Here is a 21,665-nt window from a genome sequence, read left to right on the forward strand (position 1 = left end):
GGGTGAGGGGCGGGAGGGACCAGTGTTGAAATTGAATGCCAGGGCGCCATGTTCTCACCGCCAGCGTTTCCATGGTTACCGGGTAATTCTGGCGAGTAAGGAAATTTCATTCACTCCGGTATGAAGAAGAAGAAGAAGAAGAAGAGGAAGAAACAGGAGGGAAATATCAACAAAGAAACAGAGGAGGAGGAGAAAGGAGTACAAAACCAGGAGGGGAAAAAAAGACAAAATCAGGCAGAAGCTAAAAAAAAAATAAAGAGAGGAAAGAAGAAACCTGTGCTGGGGTTTCTGCCACCCATCCCCCAGGCGGTCTGCCTCTGCCTCTCATTCCTCCTTTCTTGTGTATTTCTGTGATGCTTGGTTTGTTTGCCGCCACCCTATAAGCAAACACAACACCCACAATCCTCCACTCCTCCCTGCAGCCCTGCAGGTATATGGCAAAGAACAAAGAGAAACACTGTTAACTGGCCGCTCTGCCTGTCTCTCCGTGTGTGTGTGTGTGTGTGTGTGTGTGTGTGTGTCTGTTTTTGGGAGGGAGGCATTGGGGGTTGCTGCCAGGGTAGGTTGTGGAGGGAGGGAGGGAGGGAGGGAGGGGGGGAGGGGGGAGGAAGGAGGGAGAGGAAGAAATGAAGAGGCAGCAGAATCCGTTTGACATCCGGCGGCTCGACTCGCTAAATTTCACCGAGCCGAGGTTTCAGAGGACGGAGGCGCCGTGGAGATCAGCCTCTGCATGAATGATTAAAACAAAGAAATCAACCTCAACACGCCAGCGTGTGTGTGTGTGTGTGTGTGTGTGTGTGTGTGTGTGTGTGTGTGTGTGTGTGTGTGTGTGCGTGTGTGTGTGTGTGTATGTATATGTGTGCGTTCTCGTATTTCTATCCTTGTTGGGGCCAAATGTCCCCACAAGGATAGCAAAACATGGAACAACGTGCCTTGTGGGGACCTTTTTCCGGTCCTAAGTAGGAGAAACAGTGTTTTCTTGACCATGTTGTTGTTACTGAAAAAAGTAAAAGTGCAAAAACATTTCTTTAGGGTTAGGCTTTGTTGTGGTGTGGGTTAGGGTTAGGGTAAGGGTCAGGGTTAGGGGCTAGACATGAATGGGAGTCAATGGACGGTCCCCACAAGGATAGAAATACAAGACTGAGCGTGTGTGTGTGTGTGTGTGTGTGAGCGTGAGCGTGTGTGTGTGTGTGTGTGTGAGCGTGTGTGTGTGTGTGTGTGTGTGTGTGTGTGTGTGTGTGTGTGTGTGTGTGTGTGTGTGTGTGTGTGTGTGTGTGTGTGTGTGTGTGTGTGTGCAGGCACACTCAACTCTCAGGCTAACAGGAGTTGACAAGTGCATGGGGTTTGACTGGACTGTCTCTGCAGCCAATGTGACAGCTGTACAGTCCACACACACACACACACACACACACACACACACGTGTCATTTTACCATCATTACTCATGACTGATGCACTGTTTACACATTTCGACTGAAAGTGCATCTTTTTAGCGTTTTTCGTTTCAGAAAAGTTCTGCGTTTCCACGGGAACAGCAGACAGGATGTAGTTTTCACGTGGGGCCACTAGAGGGAGCTGTTTGTAGGCATTAACAGCGGTGAGTTCGTGAACGCTCACATGGACCGACGATCGAGCTGGATGCACGGCCGTCGAGGTGCGCGTGAGCAGTCGCAGCGTTCCGCCATTAATACAGAGACGGAGTCCGAGCGTTTCCCCGTTTCCATGGAGACGGAGTCGCGGCATTTTCAAAAAGTAGCATTTTCTCCCGTTTCCATGGAGACTGAGTCACAGCGTTTTCGAGAAGTTATGTTTTCAGTGGCTCTGAGCACCGTTGCCATGTAAACAGACACTGCAAATGTAAACGAAAGTTTTCTGTTTTCACCAAAAATGTGTGTTCAGTGACTCGTAGTCTACAAGTTGTGCTGCTGCAGCCCACTCAGTGATATTTGGATTAAAATGAGCGCAAACACAAAGTTTGATAACTTTGATCACGGTAATGAGTCTAACAGTGAATCTGCAGGCCAGGGGCCACTTTTACTTTACGTCGACAGCGACAAACTCGTTCCAGCTCCAGAGACACATTCAGCCCAGTTTCATCTCCAGTGGGCCGGACTGATGAAAGAAGAACAGTTTTTTTATTTAAATCAAAGCTGAAAGTAAAGAAAACTACTGGAATCTCAGACGATCATGTCAGAATGTTGTTCTCCTCTTTCAGTGGCGGAGGAGGGCTTCTGGGAGTGCGGCCTGTCCTACGAGTGCCGGACCCTCCTGTTCAAGGCCATACACAACCTGCTGGAAAGGTAACACACACACACACACACACACACACACACACACACACACACACACACACACACGGAGCTGAAGTCGGGACAGAAAACGTATGAAAAGTGATGAAACATTTTATTACTGATTACAAAACAACCTTCTGATGGACGAACGCTTTAAATTCCAGCCTGAGTTTTTCTCATAAATCCAGCGCATTTCTGTTTCAAGAGTTTCCACTTCCAGTTTCATGAGTTTGTTCTTTTATTCTTTAGTGAAATTTCACCACAGTCAAACTAGAGAACAGCTGACGACGAAGGCGCGATGGAAAATTTCCACTTTGTATTCATTGGAAATCGAGAAATTTGGGATAAATATCAGAATCTGTATTTTTTTTTTAATGAGGAATGCACAACTAGTTTTTTCATTCATTAATTTTTTTTTTTCGTTTATCCATTCGTTCCTATCTTCCCTTATTTATTTATTTATTTATTTGTTCATTTATTGAAATCATTTGATTAATTTTAGATGCTTTCTAATATATATTATTGAACATTGGTTTCTTTTCAGTCTCTTAAAATTATTTGATTCATTCTGGCATTAATGCGTACATTTATCTATTTTTTATTCATTCATTTATTTTTATTGGTAATTTATTACCTTAATCTTTCATTCATCCATTGTTTGATTTATTTACCTTCCACCATGCATCCATTGATTGATTGATTAATTTGATGAGTCATTTCTCCATTCATTGGTTCAATATTGATTCACTCATTGATTTTTTTTTCTTTGGTTCATGTATCCATTAGTTTAATGATTAGTTTAGATTTGTTTTGATAATTGATAATTCATTCATTCATTATTGATTTGATGCCAGATGAAATTACTGATGTATTTATGCAGAGAAGCAGATCTTGAAATGTTGACGCTGTCACTGATGCATCGATCACCGATACCACACATATGTGAAGGGAACCTTTTTCCTTTCAGATTATAGCTGATTAAAGGAGAAAGCAAACTGTTCTTTCTTCTTCTGTATCTCAGCTCCAGACTTGGCTGATTTCAGTTTGACAATCTCTTTATATTGATATCAGTAACATGCACAGTCAAACACAGCAGTATTGCTAAACTTATGGGAAAAAAAGGAGCATTTTTTTCTTACATTTTTCTGTCAGATCCGGTCATTAAAGGGTTAATCTGCTTAATATTTAAATGATCAAAATACCCATAACTGTATTTTTCCTCCAGTCCCTTAAATTGCACCTCTAATTAAGATTTTTTCCCCTCTCTCTCCCTCTTAAATGACTTTAAAGTCACCGTGATGGACAGCCTTGGGTTTCTTTCATAAGCTGCACCTTAATGAAATTATAATCTGAGCGCTGAATCACTTGCTCAAGTACCCAAAGCTCTCCTTTCTGAGTCGGAGCCATCTGTTAAATGAAGCAGCACATATTTGCTCTCTATTAAGTTAAGCATCAGTGATCATCATAGGGGGCAGGCTGAATTAACCTTCCTATTACCTTGAAGCCGACGCCTTTTATGGCGTCCCGTTTCAACAGGAGAGGGATCACTTCCACGTCTCTCCCTCACATCCAGCCGATTGAACCGACCCCTGTCGCCTGCCGTTAACGCTGTTTCATCTGCTGTTATTTTTGTTTAAAAGATACAGAAATACTCTTATTTTTAATCCCCGTCTCTCGTGGATCGTTTAAAACCAAATATTGGTGTTTGCACTCCTTCAGGCAGGTCGTGGTCAGGATGTTAATTACTTCGATTTTTTTTTTTTTCCACAATAAAAGCATCAGTGGGAAGGGGCTCGGCTTCTGGTGGAAATCAGCTAATCAGACAGCGCTGATGTTTTGTTGAGTTAAGAGAGCGAGACATCTGCCTGGGATTTATGGGATTCAGATTTATAGCTCGGCGCAGCAAGCTTTCACATGGATGGATTGGACTTGATGGTTATTTATTAGCGGTTATAAATTATCGTCATAACGTCCGACGGCGCGGAGGTTTGCTCACGAGGACGAGCGGCCGCCGCGTGGAGCTCTGCAGCACAAAAAACAAAACGAAGTCGTAAAAACTCGAGCTCTGCAGTAAAAAGGCACAATGTACCGTATTTTCTACAGTACACGTCACTACTTTTTTCCGTAGTAGATTCACAGGGACATCCATGCATCTGCCAGCGTGTCAGGAGTTGTGTGTTGAAGCGTTTTCAGTGGTTCCCAGCATCGCTGTCGTGGAAAAAGACATGCGGAACTCGACAAAAGATTTCCGTTTTCACTTGAGAGCGTTGTGCGAACCGGGCCTTAAAGCAAGCTACATAAATGGTCAGCAAGCTCGCTAGCTTTCAGTCACGTTTGTCAGAAGGAGGCTACCTAGTGGTTTGAAAGCACGGACAGATAGATAAAGGCAGAAAATATAAGATATTTTAGGGCGCGCCGGATGATAATGTAACATCCAGCGGTCCAGCTGAAAGGAAGACGAGTTGGATGTCATATCACTGCACAAAATGATGGTCAAGAAAGTAAAACAGCCCAGTTTCCAGCGCTTTTTTCTTAATTTTTGTCTAAAAAGAAAAAAAAAATATTACCAGGGAAGGTTTGCACAAGAAAATAAAGTATCTTTTAGAAAATAAAGTCCTATGAAGCTATTTCAGCTCATTTTGAGCTGTACTTACCAGTTACAAGGTCTGACAACTTTTCGATGGAAATTCCTGAATAAGAATAAGATTTTTTTGTAATTTTAAGAATGAGACTACTGAAACAACTTCTTAGTTTAAGAAATGTACAATGACAAGTTTTCATCACTGTCTCACCCCCACGCTGGTGCTTCACACGACAAGCTCTCCTGCATGAACAAAAACTGCAAGACTCAAAGCACATGAATGAAAGAGTTTTCAGTTGAGGCCATCCTCCTCAAACAGATGAACACCTTTAGCATTTCACTATTTATCTCCACTATGATTGCCAGGAGCAACAGCAAACTTTGTTAGTTCTTACTAAAAAAGTTATAATTTTATTTTAAAAACTGCAGCAAATCTGTCCGAAAAAATAATCTCATGGCAAACTCCATCCATTTAAAGCAGGGGAATTTTATAATATGCCAGGAGCTCAAATGTTGTCTAATCACATCCTCAGGTAGTATTCCATTGCTTCATGTCATATCTTAATGTATAAAACTAATTAGACCCTCCAGAAAAACGTGATCATGCGATCGCATGAATTCACGCATAAATCACCCTTTTGCCGCTGATTATGCGGGGGGCACATATTTTCCAAGAGGGCGCATAATTCCTGCAATAATCTCACATTTACCACGAAAAAAATAGAGAAATGGTCTTGCTTGAAGTGCTGTGACGTTCAATGAACGAGTCGTTTGTTTGAATGCGTTCTTTTAAGTGAATGACGAGAGCCGTTCACAGCTGTCTGAGAGCCGCTACTTTGTGCAAACTGTCCACGCTTCCTTCACGTGTCTCCCGAGTGTCTCCTGAGTCCAGCTGTCACCGCTGCCTCCATGTGAACGGCCGAGTTTCCGTTTTCCGCAGCTCGCTCCAGTCACCTGAACGCAGCAGCTAACTAGTGGAGAAGTGTCCAGAAACTGGAGAGGAGCCGGTGTTATGGAAGAACTGGTTTCCCTATTAACTGGCAACTGGGATTCTTTCACGTCCCTTGTTGCTGATAGATGTTAAAAACCAGACAAAAAGCCGTTCAGACCTTTAATGAGTGATTTCAACATCCGCTGCTACTAGCAGCAGCAGCAGGAAGCGCTAAAGGAAGTCAGTCACCAGTTAGCAAGGAAACCAGTTCGTTTGAAACACTGTATTGACCGCTTTATCACAGGTTTTAGCAAGTGCACACACACAATTGCTAAGACCTGTGATAAAGTCTGTGTGTGTGTGTGTGTGTGTGTGTGTGTGTGTGTGTGTGTGTGTGTGTGTGTGTGTGTGTGTGTGTGTGTATGTTCCATTGGTGAGTAACAATTTAAGGTAAATAACGAGATATGTGTATATATATATATACACACACGTATATAAATGAATGTGATGGAGTGGTGTGTATGTATATTTGTGTGTGTGTGTGCGTGTGAGAGAGAGAGAAAGAGAGAGAGAGAGTGGGTTACCTACATATATAAAATCTTTTCATATATTTCACAACTATTAGCATACTTAACAACTGTCCGCATTTTTACCGCATAAAATGGCATAAAACCCCGCATATTCATTTGCATAATCAAGCATTTAAGCTCGCATAATCTGGGTTTTAAGTACACATAATCAAGAATTTTTGCTGGCGTATTTCTGGAGGGTCTGACTAATCTAACAAGTTTGAATATTGGCTCACTGAATGTATGTGAACTGAGTGTAATGCCCCGCCCAGCCAGAGGGGGCGCGTCCACTCTCTGAGTCTTGTTAGTGCTGCTTGCTGCTCATCAGGTTGAAAACCCGCGTCCCTCAAGTTCCGCATTTCCACGTAGGAAAAACATGACTTAAATGTCCAAATCCATAATTAATGTCTCATAGCAGTCACTGATGAGTTGTTTCTTCATATTGGAAGTTGATTTTGAGAGTAAAAGTAGACGTGAGGAGGCGCATCTTTCTTGCTGGTCACTTATCGTGAGCTCAGTTAAGTTATGCTATGTTGCTAATAGGCTAGCGCCATATTCGCTGGTCAAATTTAGCTCACCGCTCCGCTCGATGTCTTGCTGATGTACTTGCTTTAAAATCAATCGGGATTGCGCCACTGGTGTCGAACACTGCTGTTATGCACACTCTGTAGCTGGAAATAGTAAATATATGTTCTGAAAAGTTCGCTAATTGCGCTAGCTGCTTAGCTAGCGACGGAGCTAGCCGCTATGCTAACGGTGACGCTAGCTGCTAGCAGCTCTGTTCAGACCTACTATCTGCTGTTTAATGTGGGAGCTAAAGCTACAGTTGTTCTTAGCTGTGCAGCTAAACAGTCCCGTTATGACAGTGACATGCAGCTGTATAGATTTATCAGCCCATTTCTGATTAAACTAAATTGTTAGAGTATTTACTTACTGTAATATCAATGCAATGTAAGTTATTTGATCTTAGGTGGATAAACTAAATATTTTCAATGACTTGTGACATAGTTTATCTGATAAATAATTGTATAAATGGATTAAAAACATGCACATCTTAAAATAAATAAGTTACCTGATGTTATTTGAAAGGTATCACTTGTGTTTACATTTTGATTGTTTGGAATTGCACACAGGATTTCTTGGTGAATGATTTTAGTGCACTGTTTTGATGTATCCAGACCTTTACTGTGGCGCACATCAATTCACATGGATTGGAGGATTTTATAATCCGAATATTTGGTTAAACGTGAAAATCTTTGAATGCTGAATTTAAGTAATGAGAGTTGATGGTGAACAGAAAGAAAAGATTGTAATGAATGCTTTCTGCACTATATGTGTAGATTGAGGAAGTATAATGAATCGGACAGGACTCAGACTGGGTCTCTAATCCATTCACGAGATTTCTACAGCGAAGGACACTGAAATGTGTTTTATTTAACTTGGGTTATTTTATTTTGGGGTATTTTGAAAGAGCTCTCTTCTATGTTGTACTTTATCTTTATTTTGGAACACCTGTGTTATTGCCATACTGTTGTTGAGGCGTTGGATGGTCACTGTTCAACTTCACGCCTGCTGTGTCCGCTGAAGTCCAGTGTCTCCTCCCTCAGCCGAGGTGAACGATAGCGTCCAAGTACATTCCATTTCAGTTTGGTACTGCAATAGTGTTTCTACAGTAGAAAAAATAATCCCCATCAGTGTAATCCTGTAAAGTCTTTCGAGAAGTGGCCTCCTTTAAAGGTGCAGTATGTAAGAAATTTACTATGATTGGAAACATTCCCTTTAAACGCTCTGTCGGATGCATGGTCACTTCCTGTGTCGCACGCATGCCCCATCTGGGTGACATGCCCGAACTATTAAACTCACTTAAAGTATCCCAAACTGGCAACCTGCGCAACGCTCTCCGAGGTGGGGGGAAGTAGGTTATGTGACGTAATATTACTCATTGTAAATGGGATCAATACTGCTTCTAATAGGCTGATCATCTATTGGACAGTAAAGGCCGGGTCCAGTGTTATTGGTGTTTCTCCAGAGTTTCTAGAACAGTGCAGCTGCCTTTGGATGGTGCAGCTCGGTCCTGGACGCTTTGTGTGACTTGAGCCCCGCTGAAAGAAGAAGATCCTGTGAAATCTGTTCGTAAGACTTTGACCGGGTCAGAAGAGCCAGAGCTCCGAGAGCAGCAGACCTGGGACAGACGAATGAAAACACTCCACTGGACTTGAGAGAGAGAGAGAGAGAGAGAGAGATGCTTGCTATCACTCATCCATCAATTCTTCACTGGGTTATTTTCTTTCTTTCACTTGTTTGTTCAGTTTTTCACTCCTTCCTTCCACAAAGTGGAACAGTTGGTCAAATTTCTCTTGAAACGAAGCAGAAAATCTCAGATTTGTTAGTCATAGTTTCAGTTTTGCTCATTAGTCTTCCTCTGAAATGTTTTCTCTTTTTTTTTTTTATTCTTGTGTATTTAAATCCTTCTTTGCCTGCTGTTGCTCTTCTCTTCCCGCTGCAGATGTCTGATGGATAAGGGCTTCGTGAGGATCGGGAAATGGTTCTTCAAGCCACACGGACTGGAAGGGAAGTCCCTGGGAAACAGGTGAGCGTGGTCAGAAGTTAAAAAGCAGAGCAGTAAAAGGTGGCGAGAGCTTCCCTCCTCAGTGAGGAGCTGGACGGCTGTTGGTGGATTTGTGTGTGTTTGACTGTTGTCAACAGTTGAACGGTTGTGGAGACCAGAGTGTCGTATTCTGAAGGCTGGTTAGCCGTCGGGGTTGATACAGTTTCCTCTTTTCCTCCACTGGGTGGCAGTAGTGAGTCATGCCCCCTGAAGCATCAGCAGCTGGTTCGTTAAATGTTGAATTATTGCTCTGACTTTTTGCGGGGCGTTGGACTCACCGCACCGTCTTGCGGTAAAAGATCGTTTTATAAGACTGGCGGGGCTGTGGCTAGCTGGCTAGCTTAACTTTGGAAGTTGTATTTGGGTGAAAATGCCTTTGATTGTTGGGTTAAAGCTGATTTCTGCTCTTTATTAGGTAACAGTATGCATGATCTCACCTGGGCTGAATGATTCAGTACCGCAGGGCATCGGCGGGGCAGTGTTGACATGGGAGGAATGTCTACTTCTTAATCTTAATGTGAATATTCATCTTGAACTCAGGACCTTCTTGTAATCACTACACCAGCATGCAGCACTATAATCTAAGGAAAGTGTGTGTGTGTGTGTGTGTGTGTGTGTGTGTGTGTGTGTGTGTGTGTGTGTGTGTGTGTGTGTGTGTGTGTGCGTGTGTGTGTGCGGTTGAACTTGCTGCTTCAGCACGCACGCCGTCCCTTCACCGTCGCGGACGCCACATTCCTCACGTGTCCAACATAGCGGAGCTCGACATGCTCGGCATTTCAGTGTGCGGCTCTGAGGAAACCACTTAACCGTCGACTGGCTCGTTTTACGAATGTGTTTAACATCACGACAGATGCAGAGAAGTCCAACAAGCTTCTGCTTATTTATATTTGCTCCACCGCTGGTCTGTTTCTGCCTCGTCACCCGTTTGTGGTGCAGGTTAGGAGACGCACAGGAAGCCGAAAGTTGCTGACGCGTGCAATCAGTTGGAAGTCCCTCTTTTAGGTGTGTGTGTGTGTGTGTGTGTGTGTGTGTGGGTGGGTGTGTGTGTTCGGTGTGAGGAAGTCTTGCGGTGGTGACTTCCTCTTACTCTCAGAACACTAACAGTAAAACATAAACCAGAATGAAACACGAAACGCTGGGTTGCAGCAGAAAATAAGACGTTCCCATCATTAGGAAGAGATCACCGAACTCTTGGACTACAGTGCAGGTGATGTGAAAAAATGGCATTGTTGTCGTAAAAACACAGAATGAGGAAGGATCCCTGAGCAGAAGGGAGCGGGTCCGCTCGGCAGACTCCTGCAGAGGGTTGTGGGTAAAATAATGAGCCAAGAAGCTGCGTTCTCACCTCGTTTTGACTCCACACCTCAGACCCCTCCTGCCGTTTGTTTACTTCAGATTGAATTTCTCAACTTTTGCTAAGAAGACAATCAGTTGTAATTTAAATGTCGACAGCACCTTATTTACTACACCTGTGCCATGGAGTCCAGTTTTGATGAGATGATTCCTGTATTTTCCTCCATGTGAGTGACCCTGTTTGACGCTGGAAAGCCAGCTCCGGCCTGTTTTCAAGTGGAAAAAAAAAAACTTTTGTGGCATTTTGGAGGTTCGTTTACACGACCGCGGCGCTCGAAGCCGATGGATTACACACTCGTTCGTTAGTCACTCGTTTACACATGATATGAAGGTAAAGAACGAGTTGTGAAAAACTGAGTGTGAATTCACCAGGATTCATATCAACACACAGTATGTTGGGTGAATGCACTGTGGTGTGTGTGTGTGTGTGTGTGTGTGTGTGTGTGTGTGTGTGTGTGTGTGTGTGTGTGTGTGTGTGTGTGTGTGTGTGTGTGATGCATCATGTAAGTCCTCTTCCTTTCAGCTGCTCTGTTTGAGTGTGTTGTCAGCTGGTACGCCCCCTGCTGAGACAACCCCGACTCGCTCTTTCTGTGAATTATTGAACATCCTGAAAGAGAAGACAGAAGGGGGGGGGGTGGGGGGTGGGGGGTGGGGGGGGGGTTTCCTGAACGCTCACGCACAAACACATTTCAGCCCCGTATAGACGTCTGTACATTCTGTGCTTCTGCGTGTGTCAGATTGTGTGAGAGAAACACACACGTATGTGTGAGAGAAACACACACACGTATGTGTGTGTGTGTGTGTGTGTGTGTGTGTGTGTGTGTGTGTGTGTGTGTGTGTGTGTGTGTGTGTGTGTGTGTGTGTGTGCAGACAGTGTGGGTCTTAAGAAAATCCTGCGGCTCCCGGCCGTGAGGGAGCGTTGCTCAGTAAGGCATTCAGTGACCTCCTGCCTCAGCTACAGCAGCCTCCTTTGTCTCTCCTCCACTTCCACGCCGTGCCCTTCATCCCCAACAGGGGGCGCCTCGCTGCTAATATGTGTGGCGGCGCTCCAGCGCCGGTGCCAACTCCTGGCGCCTTGGCACCGCTGTCTTTGTCAGGCTTATCTGGTGTTTATCTCCTATGTGTCCCTGGGGCACCGTGGGGATTGGTACATCCAGGAGAAGATTCCTAACCCCCCCCTCCTCCCCCCCTCCACCACACTCTCCTCTTCCTCCTCTCTTCTCTTCCTCCTCTCAGCCCAGCACTCCTGCCTCTCTTTGTGTCTGAATGAGAGGGAAGCTCTCTGGGTTGGTAACGCATTGCATCAGACGCTGAAGGGGAGCGTGCCAGAGAGTAGCAGGGATGCAGAGAGAGTGAGAGAGCATGAGAGGGAGAGCAGGGTGGAGGCTCAGAGTGTGTGTGTGTGTGTGTGTGGGGCAGAGTGGCCAGGATCAAAGGAGGTGGGGGGTCGTAAATTAATCATCACTATAGACGGCTGAATGGATGTATTAAGAGTCTGTCGCTCTCATTAGCTCCGTCAGCTCCCTGCATGCCAGATACAATACACACACACACACACACACACACACACACACACACGCACACATATGTTTGTTACTATAGGTGCCTTCATTCCGCTAATGGATATACACTCATGCATAAATAACGCAGGCTTGGGTTTTGAAGTGTTAGAGAGCTGTCTCCTCACACAGAAGCATGTTTCTAAATCTCAGAAATCCTCACCTGACCTCCCAGCGAAGCCTCTCTCTCTTTTCTTTTCTTTTTTTTTTTAATACACTACGAGTCGCCTGCTCTCCTCTCCACCGCGCTCTTCTCCACAGGGACACATGACATTGAGACATTAGCCATCTCCTAGGCAACAGACGTTTGGTGTTAGGCCACATCACAAGGTCACAGGATCTCCAGAAATAAAGAGGAAAACACTCCCTCTCTGCTCACCTCCGCCGCCGTGTCCTCCACGGCTTAACGTCGCCTCGCCAGCGAGATTCACCGGCGTCAAGACGGTCACGCTTATTTTTATTTGTTTGCTCAATTCAGGTGTCGTGATGAATGGTGGGGGAAATCCGAGCAGAATGGAGTATGAAATAGCTGAAACTCGCTCAAAAGCGTCAGGCAGGAAACAGGAAAAACAACGGGAATATTGAGCAAGTGGGGAGAAAAGAAGAATTACCAACTGACCTAATTTTGCTCATATTGGTTGTTTCTTTCCCCTCGTGCATTGGAGGCTTTCAAACAGTCCCAGTTGCAGCGAGCGAGACAAAGAAAGTCACACACACATTTTTTTTAAATCTCCATTAGTGCTGTGTGCAAAACAAGTTAATGTGCAACTGTGGTAGTATTGAAACGATGGAATTTCCGAACTTTGAGGCTTACAGAAACACACCGAATAGCAAATCCGATTCTAACTGTATTATTTAAGAGTCAAAAACAAGCAGAAAATTATGAATTTTCTAGAATTTGTCAGAGCTGACAAGCTAGCCGAGACCTTTTTGTCTTGTAATGCTAATTTTCACGACAAGATGGTGCGACTCTAAGAACCAGATGTTGTCGAAGCACTTTTTCATCTTTCAGATTGAAGTGGAAATGCTTCGTGTGAAAGTAAATGTACGGATTCGAGCTCTTAATTTCTAAAAATGTACTGAAATGCAAACGTTAAACTGTACTTTTTGATAGATCCTTGCTTCTTAAAGGTACGTTAAACCCTTGAACGCGTGTTCACCTGAAGGCGTTATACGTTTGTCAGTGTTGATTCGGCAGCGGTGGAAGAGATCACGCGTTTCATTCGAGGTACAACGGTTTCAAATAGTTGTTTCCACCCACCGTTTCCATGGAGATGGCATCACCAAAAGTTGCGTGCGTTTTCGGGGTGTAAGATCAAAGAAGGGCCACCTTCAGGGTGAAGCTGACTTCTCGGCGGCTCCCAGAGGTGAGTGACGGGAAAAACGCTCCCCGGAGTGTCCAACGGTGAAACACACTCCTGAGGACTGACGGCCTGACAGGGCGGACTGGCAGTTTGTGGTCGGATGAAAGGCGGAGTGCCGGGTCGATGGAGGATAATGACCGGCTTGTAAATAACTCCCAGAGACGTGTGTATTACGGAAATAGTAACGGTGAAAAGTTCACTTTGGCTGTCAGTGAGGGTTTTCTGTATTCTGGCTTCAGTAAAAATACTTTTGATGACACTGTATTCAGATGAAGGTTTATAACAGACGGGCCAAACTGTGCATTTATGAGAATGTTTGACTATTATAGTCACTTCTTTATTGAAGAAAAGTAATTGTATGTTACTCACTCTAATCAGAATATGCGTATTTGATATTTTTGCCTTGAGAAACGGCTGAGCGATGCAGTGGGTTCCACTGATCCCGCCTTCAGATGTGCTTAATATCTGCACATCCATCTTTTATGCCACTTTATCCAACTTCAGGTCACGGAGGCTGTAGAGAAATCCCAGCTGACTGCCGGCGAGCGCAGGATACACCCTCCACAGGCCGAACACACGCTCACATTCGAGCCCCCGGGCCATTTAGAGTCGCCCATCAGCCTTCAGACTGCCACAGCAGAAAGTCCTGCACGCACGGCGGCGGCACGCCAAGGCTTCCAAACACTGACGTGAACCGCAGTTCCACGTCTGATCGGCGTCCTCTCTGTGTGCCGTTCGCGTGTTCTGTGGAGTGTAGCACCGACAGCGCTGGATTCGTCCTAATCGTCTGCAGTTAAGTGTCGACTCGAAGCACGCTGTTTTTCACCGAAGAGATAAAAGTCCAACCGTCGCGGTGCTAAATCCACATTACTGTGGTATTTACATTTCCCTCCTCTGATAACAGCGCGTCCCCAGAGAGAGGAAAACCAAGAGCGTGTGATACACTATCCTCCAGATATCTAATATTACCAGGTGAGAGAGTATCGGAGATAGAGCGGGAGGAAAAAACACGCCGATCAATAAAGAGGACGGCGATACATCACAGCACCAGATCCTTTCCCTCCTCTGCTTTTTTTTTTTCTAATTAGGAGCACAGATATGAAGCAGAAAGCCCGTGGTAGCTGCACTGATGTTGTTACTGAGGTTAGCACCCTGGACTTTCCCGCTTGGCAGCGTTTGTGAGGATCGTCTGCTGACGAGTCGCCGCAGACACGCGCCACTTCTTTTCCGTCCTGTAATAAATCAATTGCAGTTGGCTTTTTTTTTCTTCTTCTTTCACTAGACCTCATATATAGGGCAGGAGTTTACACTGCCTGTGTCCTTGAGCACGGCACTTTTTCGTCTTGAATTCTCACACACACACACACACACACACTTGGAGCAGTGTTTGAACGCAGACATTGTGATAGCAGCTCTGGCTGGAGCCACCCACCGAGGGCCGCTGAATAATACATCAGACTGACTGCATCCCACTTACACTGCTCTGAACGGAGCCGTTTGCCAGGGTGAAAGTATCCGGTTACAAATACTCACCTTGATGTAATTAAGTTGTATGTTAGAGGTTTTTTTTGGGGGGGGGGGGTTTCCATGTACTGAGGTGGACTCTCCAAGATGTTTTCAACTTTACTACTCATAAAATCAAATGTTTATGTTGAGTACTCAAACAATTTGAGTGAATAATGAAGCAGTTTGGGTCTGATTGACTGAAACGTTGTGCTGAATTTGTTAGAAGCTGTATAGTCTCTGTGTTAATTTACTTAAATGTACTGTGTGGCGATTAGACAGAGACCAGAGCAAAAAAAAAGAAGAAAGATGGAAGTCAGGAGATGATTGATATTTTATCATTAAATCAACAAATAAAACTTGTGGAGGGCCAGATGAGGAAATGTCTTTCACCACGATAAGATTAATACTAAATACCGAACCGACTTCCACAATTCACACTTCCAGATGCAGTAATTCACATTATATATTGATCTACTCACATAAACTCGTCTTGAACTCGCAGGTATTTTATGTGATCTGGGAAACACACCTGATACTGCTCCTGATAAATGTGCTTAATTGTGTGTTTTTATATGCATTTGTTACACAACGTCCTCAGTGTGTCCCATTAGTGGAGCTTCCACACGTGTGCAAAATTTTATATATATATATATATATATATATATATATATATATATATATATATATATATATATATATATATATATATACATACACATTATATATACTCACAAACGTTCAGTGGCTCAGGTTCGTAGATAAATCTAATATCTTCCTCGTTTTTGTTGCAGGATTTTTCAGTCATTTGCAGACAGCGTGTTTTTCTTTTAGCAGATGTATTTCTAAAACTTAATGGCTAGAATTTCTCATCATAGTCTTTTTTCGTGGCAGTTGTTCCTCATGTTTTTGCTTTGGAGCGACGCAAACCGCACTTCACAAAGCCAACAGACCCCGTTCCTGATCTCTGGTTACGGTTTTTGTTGGCGTGCAAGAAAAGAGTTTTGTCAGCGAAGTAACCCAACCATACCGGCTTTCCACCTCCGCCGTTCTCCGCGTGTGTGTCATTAACAAGCGGCGGCATTCACACACTCACCTGCGTAGAGCCTGAGTGTGTGAAGCGCGCGTGGCGTCCTGGTGGCGTTTCTTTGTTTGGAATGAATTCAACAGTTCGCCAATTGTTCCAGAGCTGCGGTGGAGGGACGTGTATGCACGCCGCTTACAAGAGCTTACAGGAGTGTAAACATCCTGTACGCTGGCGCACACACACAAACACACACACACACCAGTCGTGTGTTGTGTGAAGACGTTACTGTGTTGGAGATGGGAGGGAGATAGCTGGTAATTGTGACGGCAGACAGAGCGTTTAAAGATGCAGATTAAGTAGATTAATCCCTCAGATTTGAGAGAATCTTAAGAAAATGCTCTCATGCCTGCTTAGAGTGCCGCACTGTAGTTAATATCTGAACACTCTTATCTCAGTAATGGGCTTTGGATGCCATTAGGAGTGGAAATAGACACTTTTTTTTGATGTCTGGCGCATGTTTTATTGTTATTATTAACCATCCGCTGCCTCCCGCCTCTGATCTCGTCGCACTTCATCTCGTCTCTCAGTGGGCCGACGACAGAGATAACTGTTGTCATTTCGTGTGTGTGTGTGTGTGTGTGTGTGTGTGTGAGAGTGCACACACAGATGCGCGCGTGTCAGGTCCGTGATGCATGTCGGACATTAACCAGCCCCCCCCCCCCCCCCCTGCTAGCTGGCTGCTGGCGGGCCGAGGAGACACATGTTGTCACACGGACCCAACGCCGTTCCTCTCGCCTGTTTTGGGGCAAGCACGCATGCACGGCGCGCGCACGTTTCCAAACACACGCGCCGTGCACGCAGTGAAAGAGCGCGCACACTTTGCGCTCGCGGCGCGTTAATTCGCAGACAGTCCGTGTGTTGCTTCGCCTCCGCATCACCTGATTGATTCCTCCATAACATCATGCTCAGTAGCCGCCCATTAAAACTCTGATCTCATCGATATGTGTGCAGCAATTGCAGTGCGTGGCTCTGAATTATTCACTCCCTCCTCTTTTCTCTCACTCCCCCCCTTTTTTTTTTTCCTCCTCCCGTGTCTTTCTTTCCCTTCCCCTGTCTCCCTAATAACCTCTCTATCCATCTCTCCTCCCTTTTTGTCTCTTTCCCGCTCGTGCTTGTCCTCATGTCCTTAATTTACTGTGTCTCCATCGTCTCCTCCTGCCGCTGTCTTTCCTTTCTTCCCTCCCTCCCCTTCACCTCCTCTCCTCTCTCTCTCTCTCTCTCTTTCCCTCTCTCTCTCTCCTGTACTGTCAGCCCTTAGGCATGTCTCAGCCATCACTCCTCTTCATTTATTAATACCTGTACTCATACAGCTCTGCACACACACACACACACACAGCTGCCTCACATCTCTGTCCGACATTCTCTCACACACACACACACGCACACACACACACACGCATGCCTGCCGATTGCACAAATGCCCCAGAGGATGCACGAGAGCCCAGTGTGTCCACACACTCACACCCGCTTACTGTGCAGGAAAATGCCCTTTGTGAAAGGACAGGGAGCATCAATCTCCCCGCTGCGTCAGCCGCTCTCTGATGCTCCCTCTTCTCTTCCTTTCCTCGCGCTCCCGCCTTTCCCCGACTTACATTTAATTGCACTTTATTGCACTTCCGTTATTATTGCGCGTTAGTTAATGATTTGACTGATTGCCTTGTTAAAGCTCGGCGATTAGAATTGTTTGCTCAGGTGAGCAAAATATTAAATGACTCGACATTTCTTTTAATATCCGTGAGCTCTTTTTGGCTTCACCTGATCCATAACACCAGTGTTCTTTTCTGTTTAATCTTTCAGAAGCGGATTTCTAGGTTTACCTACACTTTTAATTGTGCGGCTTGCCTTTGGTTTTCCACTTTTTTTTTTACATTTTATAATGTTCAAATAGCATCAAATATGTTTGCACTGATTTGTAAACTCTTCAACAACTCCCTACTCCTGAAATGTGGCAGTTGTCAAGCAAATCATTGGCTGCTTAATCAAATAGAGATGGATCTCTACTTCTACTTAATGGTTAAAGCAATTTCACAAAACTCCTCAAATAAATCTATTTAAAATTTCAAAGCAAAGCTTCCTCCTCTGTCACTGATGAAAGTCTAAATTTTGGTTGAATTTCACATTTCTTCAGAGTTATTACTTGACTATTTTACATAATTAGGACACAGTCCGGCTTTTTTTTTTTTTGCACATTATGCATTAATCTTCAGTCACAGTCCACACCCCGACTTCCAGTGCACAATCATTTATACTGCAGAATGAATCACTTCTGGCCCTTATTTCTGTTGAATCTCATTCCGAGACGAGAGAGAAGCTGAAACGGAGGCGATGATTCCCAGCAGTGACTGTTTGCGAGAGGCCTTCAGGGACTCGTGTTTTTTCGAGTGTGCATCAATCCCAACCAGAGCTCGCTCATTCCACATGAATATGCCTCATGAAAGCAGAACTGTCGACACAAATGCGAGTTTGATTCTAAAGAGAGAGACTCTAAGAACGGGGCTCGTGGCTTTGATTGGCGCAGCCCGGTCAGCGCCGTCTTATCTGTGATGCAATCAGCTTAATGAAACATTAGTTAAATAATGCACGCCAAGCAGACGCTCATAGAGTGTGACTGGCGGTTCGTTTTGCTTGTTTGTGCATATATAATATGGCAGCTATCTGGACGGCTCCTCCTGACTTGCAGCTGTTGTGCCGAGCGTCTCCGTGCGGCTATATATAGCTCTTCATATGGTGAAATGATGCACTGAGGACGAGGTTGGAGGGCAGTGACATTGAAAGCATTTTGACTCATGTGTTACAGAGATGTGAGTTGCAGGGATGATGGACTAGTGTGTGTGTGTGTGTGTGTGTGTGTGTGTGTGTGTGTGTGTGTGTGTGTGTGTGTGTGTGTGTGTGTGTGTGTGTGTGTGTGTGTGTGTTTGTGCACATGCATGCACTGTGAGCTGGGCTCTCCCTCCTGTTATTGTGCAGACCTGTGTTCAAACCACCTGCTGTTATGAGGGAATGTTTTCTTTTTTCTTTTTTCTTTTTTCTGGAGGAGCATCAGGAATGTTTATGAAGCAGAAGAAAAAAAAAGCCAGTCACTGGGCTTCTCTCTCCACCCGGGTGCGTTCAGCGCCATCTGGAGGCGAGGCGGCGGGTCTCTCCTGCCGGCTGCCTCCAGCCGCTGTTCAGTTCTGCCCATGAGTGACTGTGGAACTGGCCGTTTTATTGAATTTGATGATCCATTACAGCTCAAATGGAGGTCCGGCTCCCTCAGGGCAAAGGAGATATTGCATAGGCAGCGGGGTAATCACAAGGAGATTACAGTATCTGCTGACTTTATTGTCAGTCTGATATATATAAACCAAGGTAGTGAGGAGGTTTATAGATTAAAAATATACATCAGTGGAGCTGTCGGGGTTCTTAATGATGTCCAGCCCGCCCACCGCTGTATAGATCGCAATAAGGTCCCAACAATTACTCCTCCGTGATTAAAAAAACAGGAAAAAAGAAGCGGTGCATGATGAACTATGGCCGGGCCGTGTAATAAAGAGAGCGCCGCATATGTAAACATGCAGTCATCACAATCAATCACACGCAAATGAGGATTTATTCCTGCAATAAGAAGCATATGTGGAAACTGATGAAGATGATCAATGAAGGCGGAGCTGAGCCAGACTCTAACAAAGACGCGTTTTGTTCCCTAAATGGCTGTTTGGGGAGAAGACGGCGTCGTCTGTCTCCCGACAGCCTGAAGGACAGGTGTATTCATTGTCTGCAGTTGTTTTTCAGGCGTTGATGTGATCTCACATTACACACAATTAAATGCAACTTTCATATAATTTAGATTTACATTTCCATAAGCTGGTAAAATTGAAAGAGATGAAAGTGAGGCGAGCTTGACGCGTCGGCCTGCTGTGCTCCGCCCCCAGCGAACACCTGTCCTGCTCCTTCTCCTTCTTCCTCCACGGCGAGAGCAACGTGTGCACCAGCGTGGAGATCGCCCAGCACCAGCCCGCCTACCACATCACGGAGAACCACATCCGCCTGGCGCAGACCTGCGTCGCGCCCGTGCAAGGTGACGCCCCACACACACACACACACACACACACACACACACACACACACACACACACACATCCTCTGGCGATTGAACAATTAAACACGAATGTGTTGCAAAAGGACATTTCTGCACTTCAGACCCAGTAGAAAGCAGTGGAACTGTGTGTGAAATTGTTCAAAATCGATAGTCTTTAATTCCTGTTTAAAATGAAAAGAATGTCTCCAAAAACTCTAAAGATCCAATCTACTGTGACGATGTCCAGGAACTGTTTTTATTAAGAAAGATGCTTCGATCAGGAGCTCCAACGACAGATAGAAGAGGCTTTTCTAATGGGAAAGTGCAACGTTTCACTGCAGAAATACCACCAGAAAAACTTAATGTTTGAATGGCAGTTTAGAAAAATCTCAGTAGAAACGTGTCCCATTTGAAACAGGAAGTTTTTAGTATTTAATACGAGAGAGAGAAGAAAGATGCTGAGTGCCATTCAGGCCGCTCAGCAGGCTAAACCTACAGCAGCTCCTCGAGAAAATGGTCCTGAAGCAGCTCTGATGAATAGAAAGGTTTAAAAGAAGTTTCAGCCTCCTGAACTGAAACTGTGGGGTTTTAAAAACCCTTAAAAAAGAAAAATAAATCTTCAAGTAGCCTCATTTACAGTCGAAGTTTGCACGTTTTCCCTCTAACGGTGAGTCGAGATGTGATCATGATCATTAGAAAAGGAAGTAGAAACGTAGTTTTCTTGTTTTACTGTGATTTAATGTGATTGTGACACATGGTGACGTCAGCAGAAGTTCTGAAGCTGTTTGCTTGTTTTCTTTTTTCCATATGAGATATTGAGCCTTTTGTTTCTCTGTTAAAAGAACAGAAACAGTTTCCCAATGAAACTTCTAATATCAGCGAATCTCCACTGTACGGATATAAAAGAAAGCCTTGAAATATTCCAATCTGTGTAATAATGATATAATACCTGGAATTTGAGTTAAATTATGCAGATGTTTTTGGTTTCATTTCAAAATTTATGATTCTCATTTTCATTTTTTAAAGACGGTTTCCTAATAAAGGTTGACTGAATTCTAATTACATGTGCATCCTATTAATAAAAGTAGTTTAATTCATGAAACTGTGAAGAAAAAGTGTCTTAAACTGATCTATTGTGTCAATTTTATGAAGATAGACAAAACTAGAAGAATCTTCTGAAGTCCTGAGGGTGTTTTTAGAATAGAATAATGGCACTGAATGGAGGGTTTGTGCTTCTTTTGCCAGTTTTTGTCGTCTTGGATGTAGTTTGAGTGGTTTGCTGTTGCTCCCTGTGCCCGTGCAGTGGTGCTGTGTCCGTACGGCCTGAGCGGGACGCTCACCGGCCAGGCCTTCAAGATGAGCGACCCGGCCGCACGCAAGCTGATGGAGGAGTGGAGCTACTTCTACCCCATGGTGCTCCGGCAGGACCAGGGCGAGCGGGAGGCGGCGGGCCCGGCGTCCGACCGCAGCGGCCACGTGGCCGTGGAGGTCGTCGTAGGTACGGTGGCACCGGCGAGGGAGCGTGCATGTTCTCCCTGTGCATGGATTTCCTTCTTCTGTACGGAAACGGGTAACTGTGAAACACCAGAGGCGTCGGTCCGGCCCATCAAGCCACCAAACTGATTGTGTCGCACTTTAAGAAATCATTGATTCATTGAACACATTTCTTAAGAGTAGCAGAGACGATGCAGATCTCAGTGATGCTGCCATGAGAGCGAGCTAACTAGCGTTAGCCTCAACGCCATGCTGTCAGGGAGTCTGAT

The 21,665-nt window shown here is 44.8% G+C and overlaps 1 protein-coding gene across 3 annotated transcripts in view; it reads left to right on the top strand.

The window, feature by feature from the left end:
• LOC115382564 (mediator of RNA polymerase II transcription subunit 13-like) overlaps positions 1-21,665 on the top strand; it is a 100,071-nt gene that overhangs the window by 60,737 nt on the left and 17,669 nt on the right. For all 3 annotated transcript variants that reach the window (XM_030084343.1, XM_030084345.1, XM_030084344.1), the window contains exons 3-6: positions 2,215-2,299; positions 8,878-8,961; positions 19,757-19,902; positions 21,206-21,400. In XM_030084343.1, the coding sequence (XP_029940203.1) occupies positions 2,215-2,299; positions 8,878-8,961; positions 19,757-19,902; positions 21,206-21,400 (510 nt within the window). The remainder of the gene's footprint in view (positions 1-2,214; positions 2,300-8,877; positions 8,962-19,756; positions 19,903-21,205; positions 21,401-21,665) is intronic.

Source organism: Salarias fasciatus (assembly GCF_902148845.1).
Source record: "Salarias fasciatus chromosome 7 unlocalized genomic scaffold, fSalaFa1.1 super_scaffold_4, whole genome shotgun sequence".
In the NCBI taxonomy this organism is placed as follows: Eukaryota; Metazoa; Chordata; class Actinopteri; order Blenniiformes; family Blenniidae; genus Salarias; species Salarias fasciatus.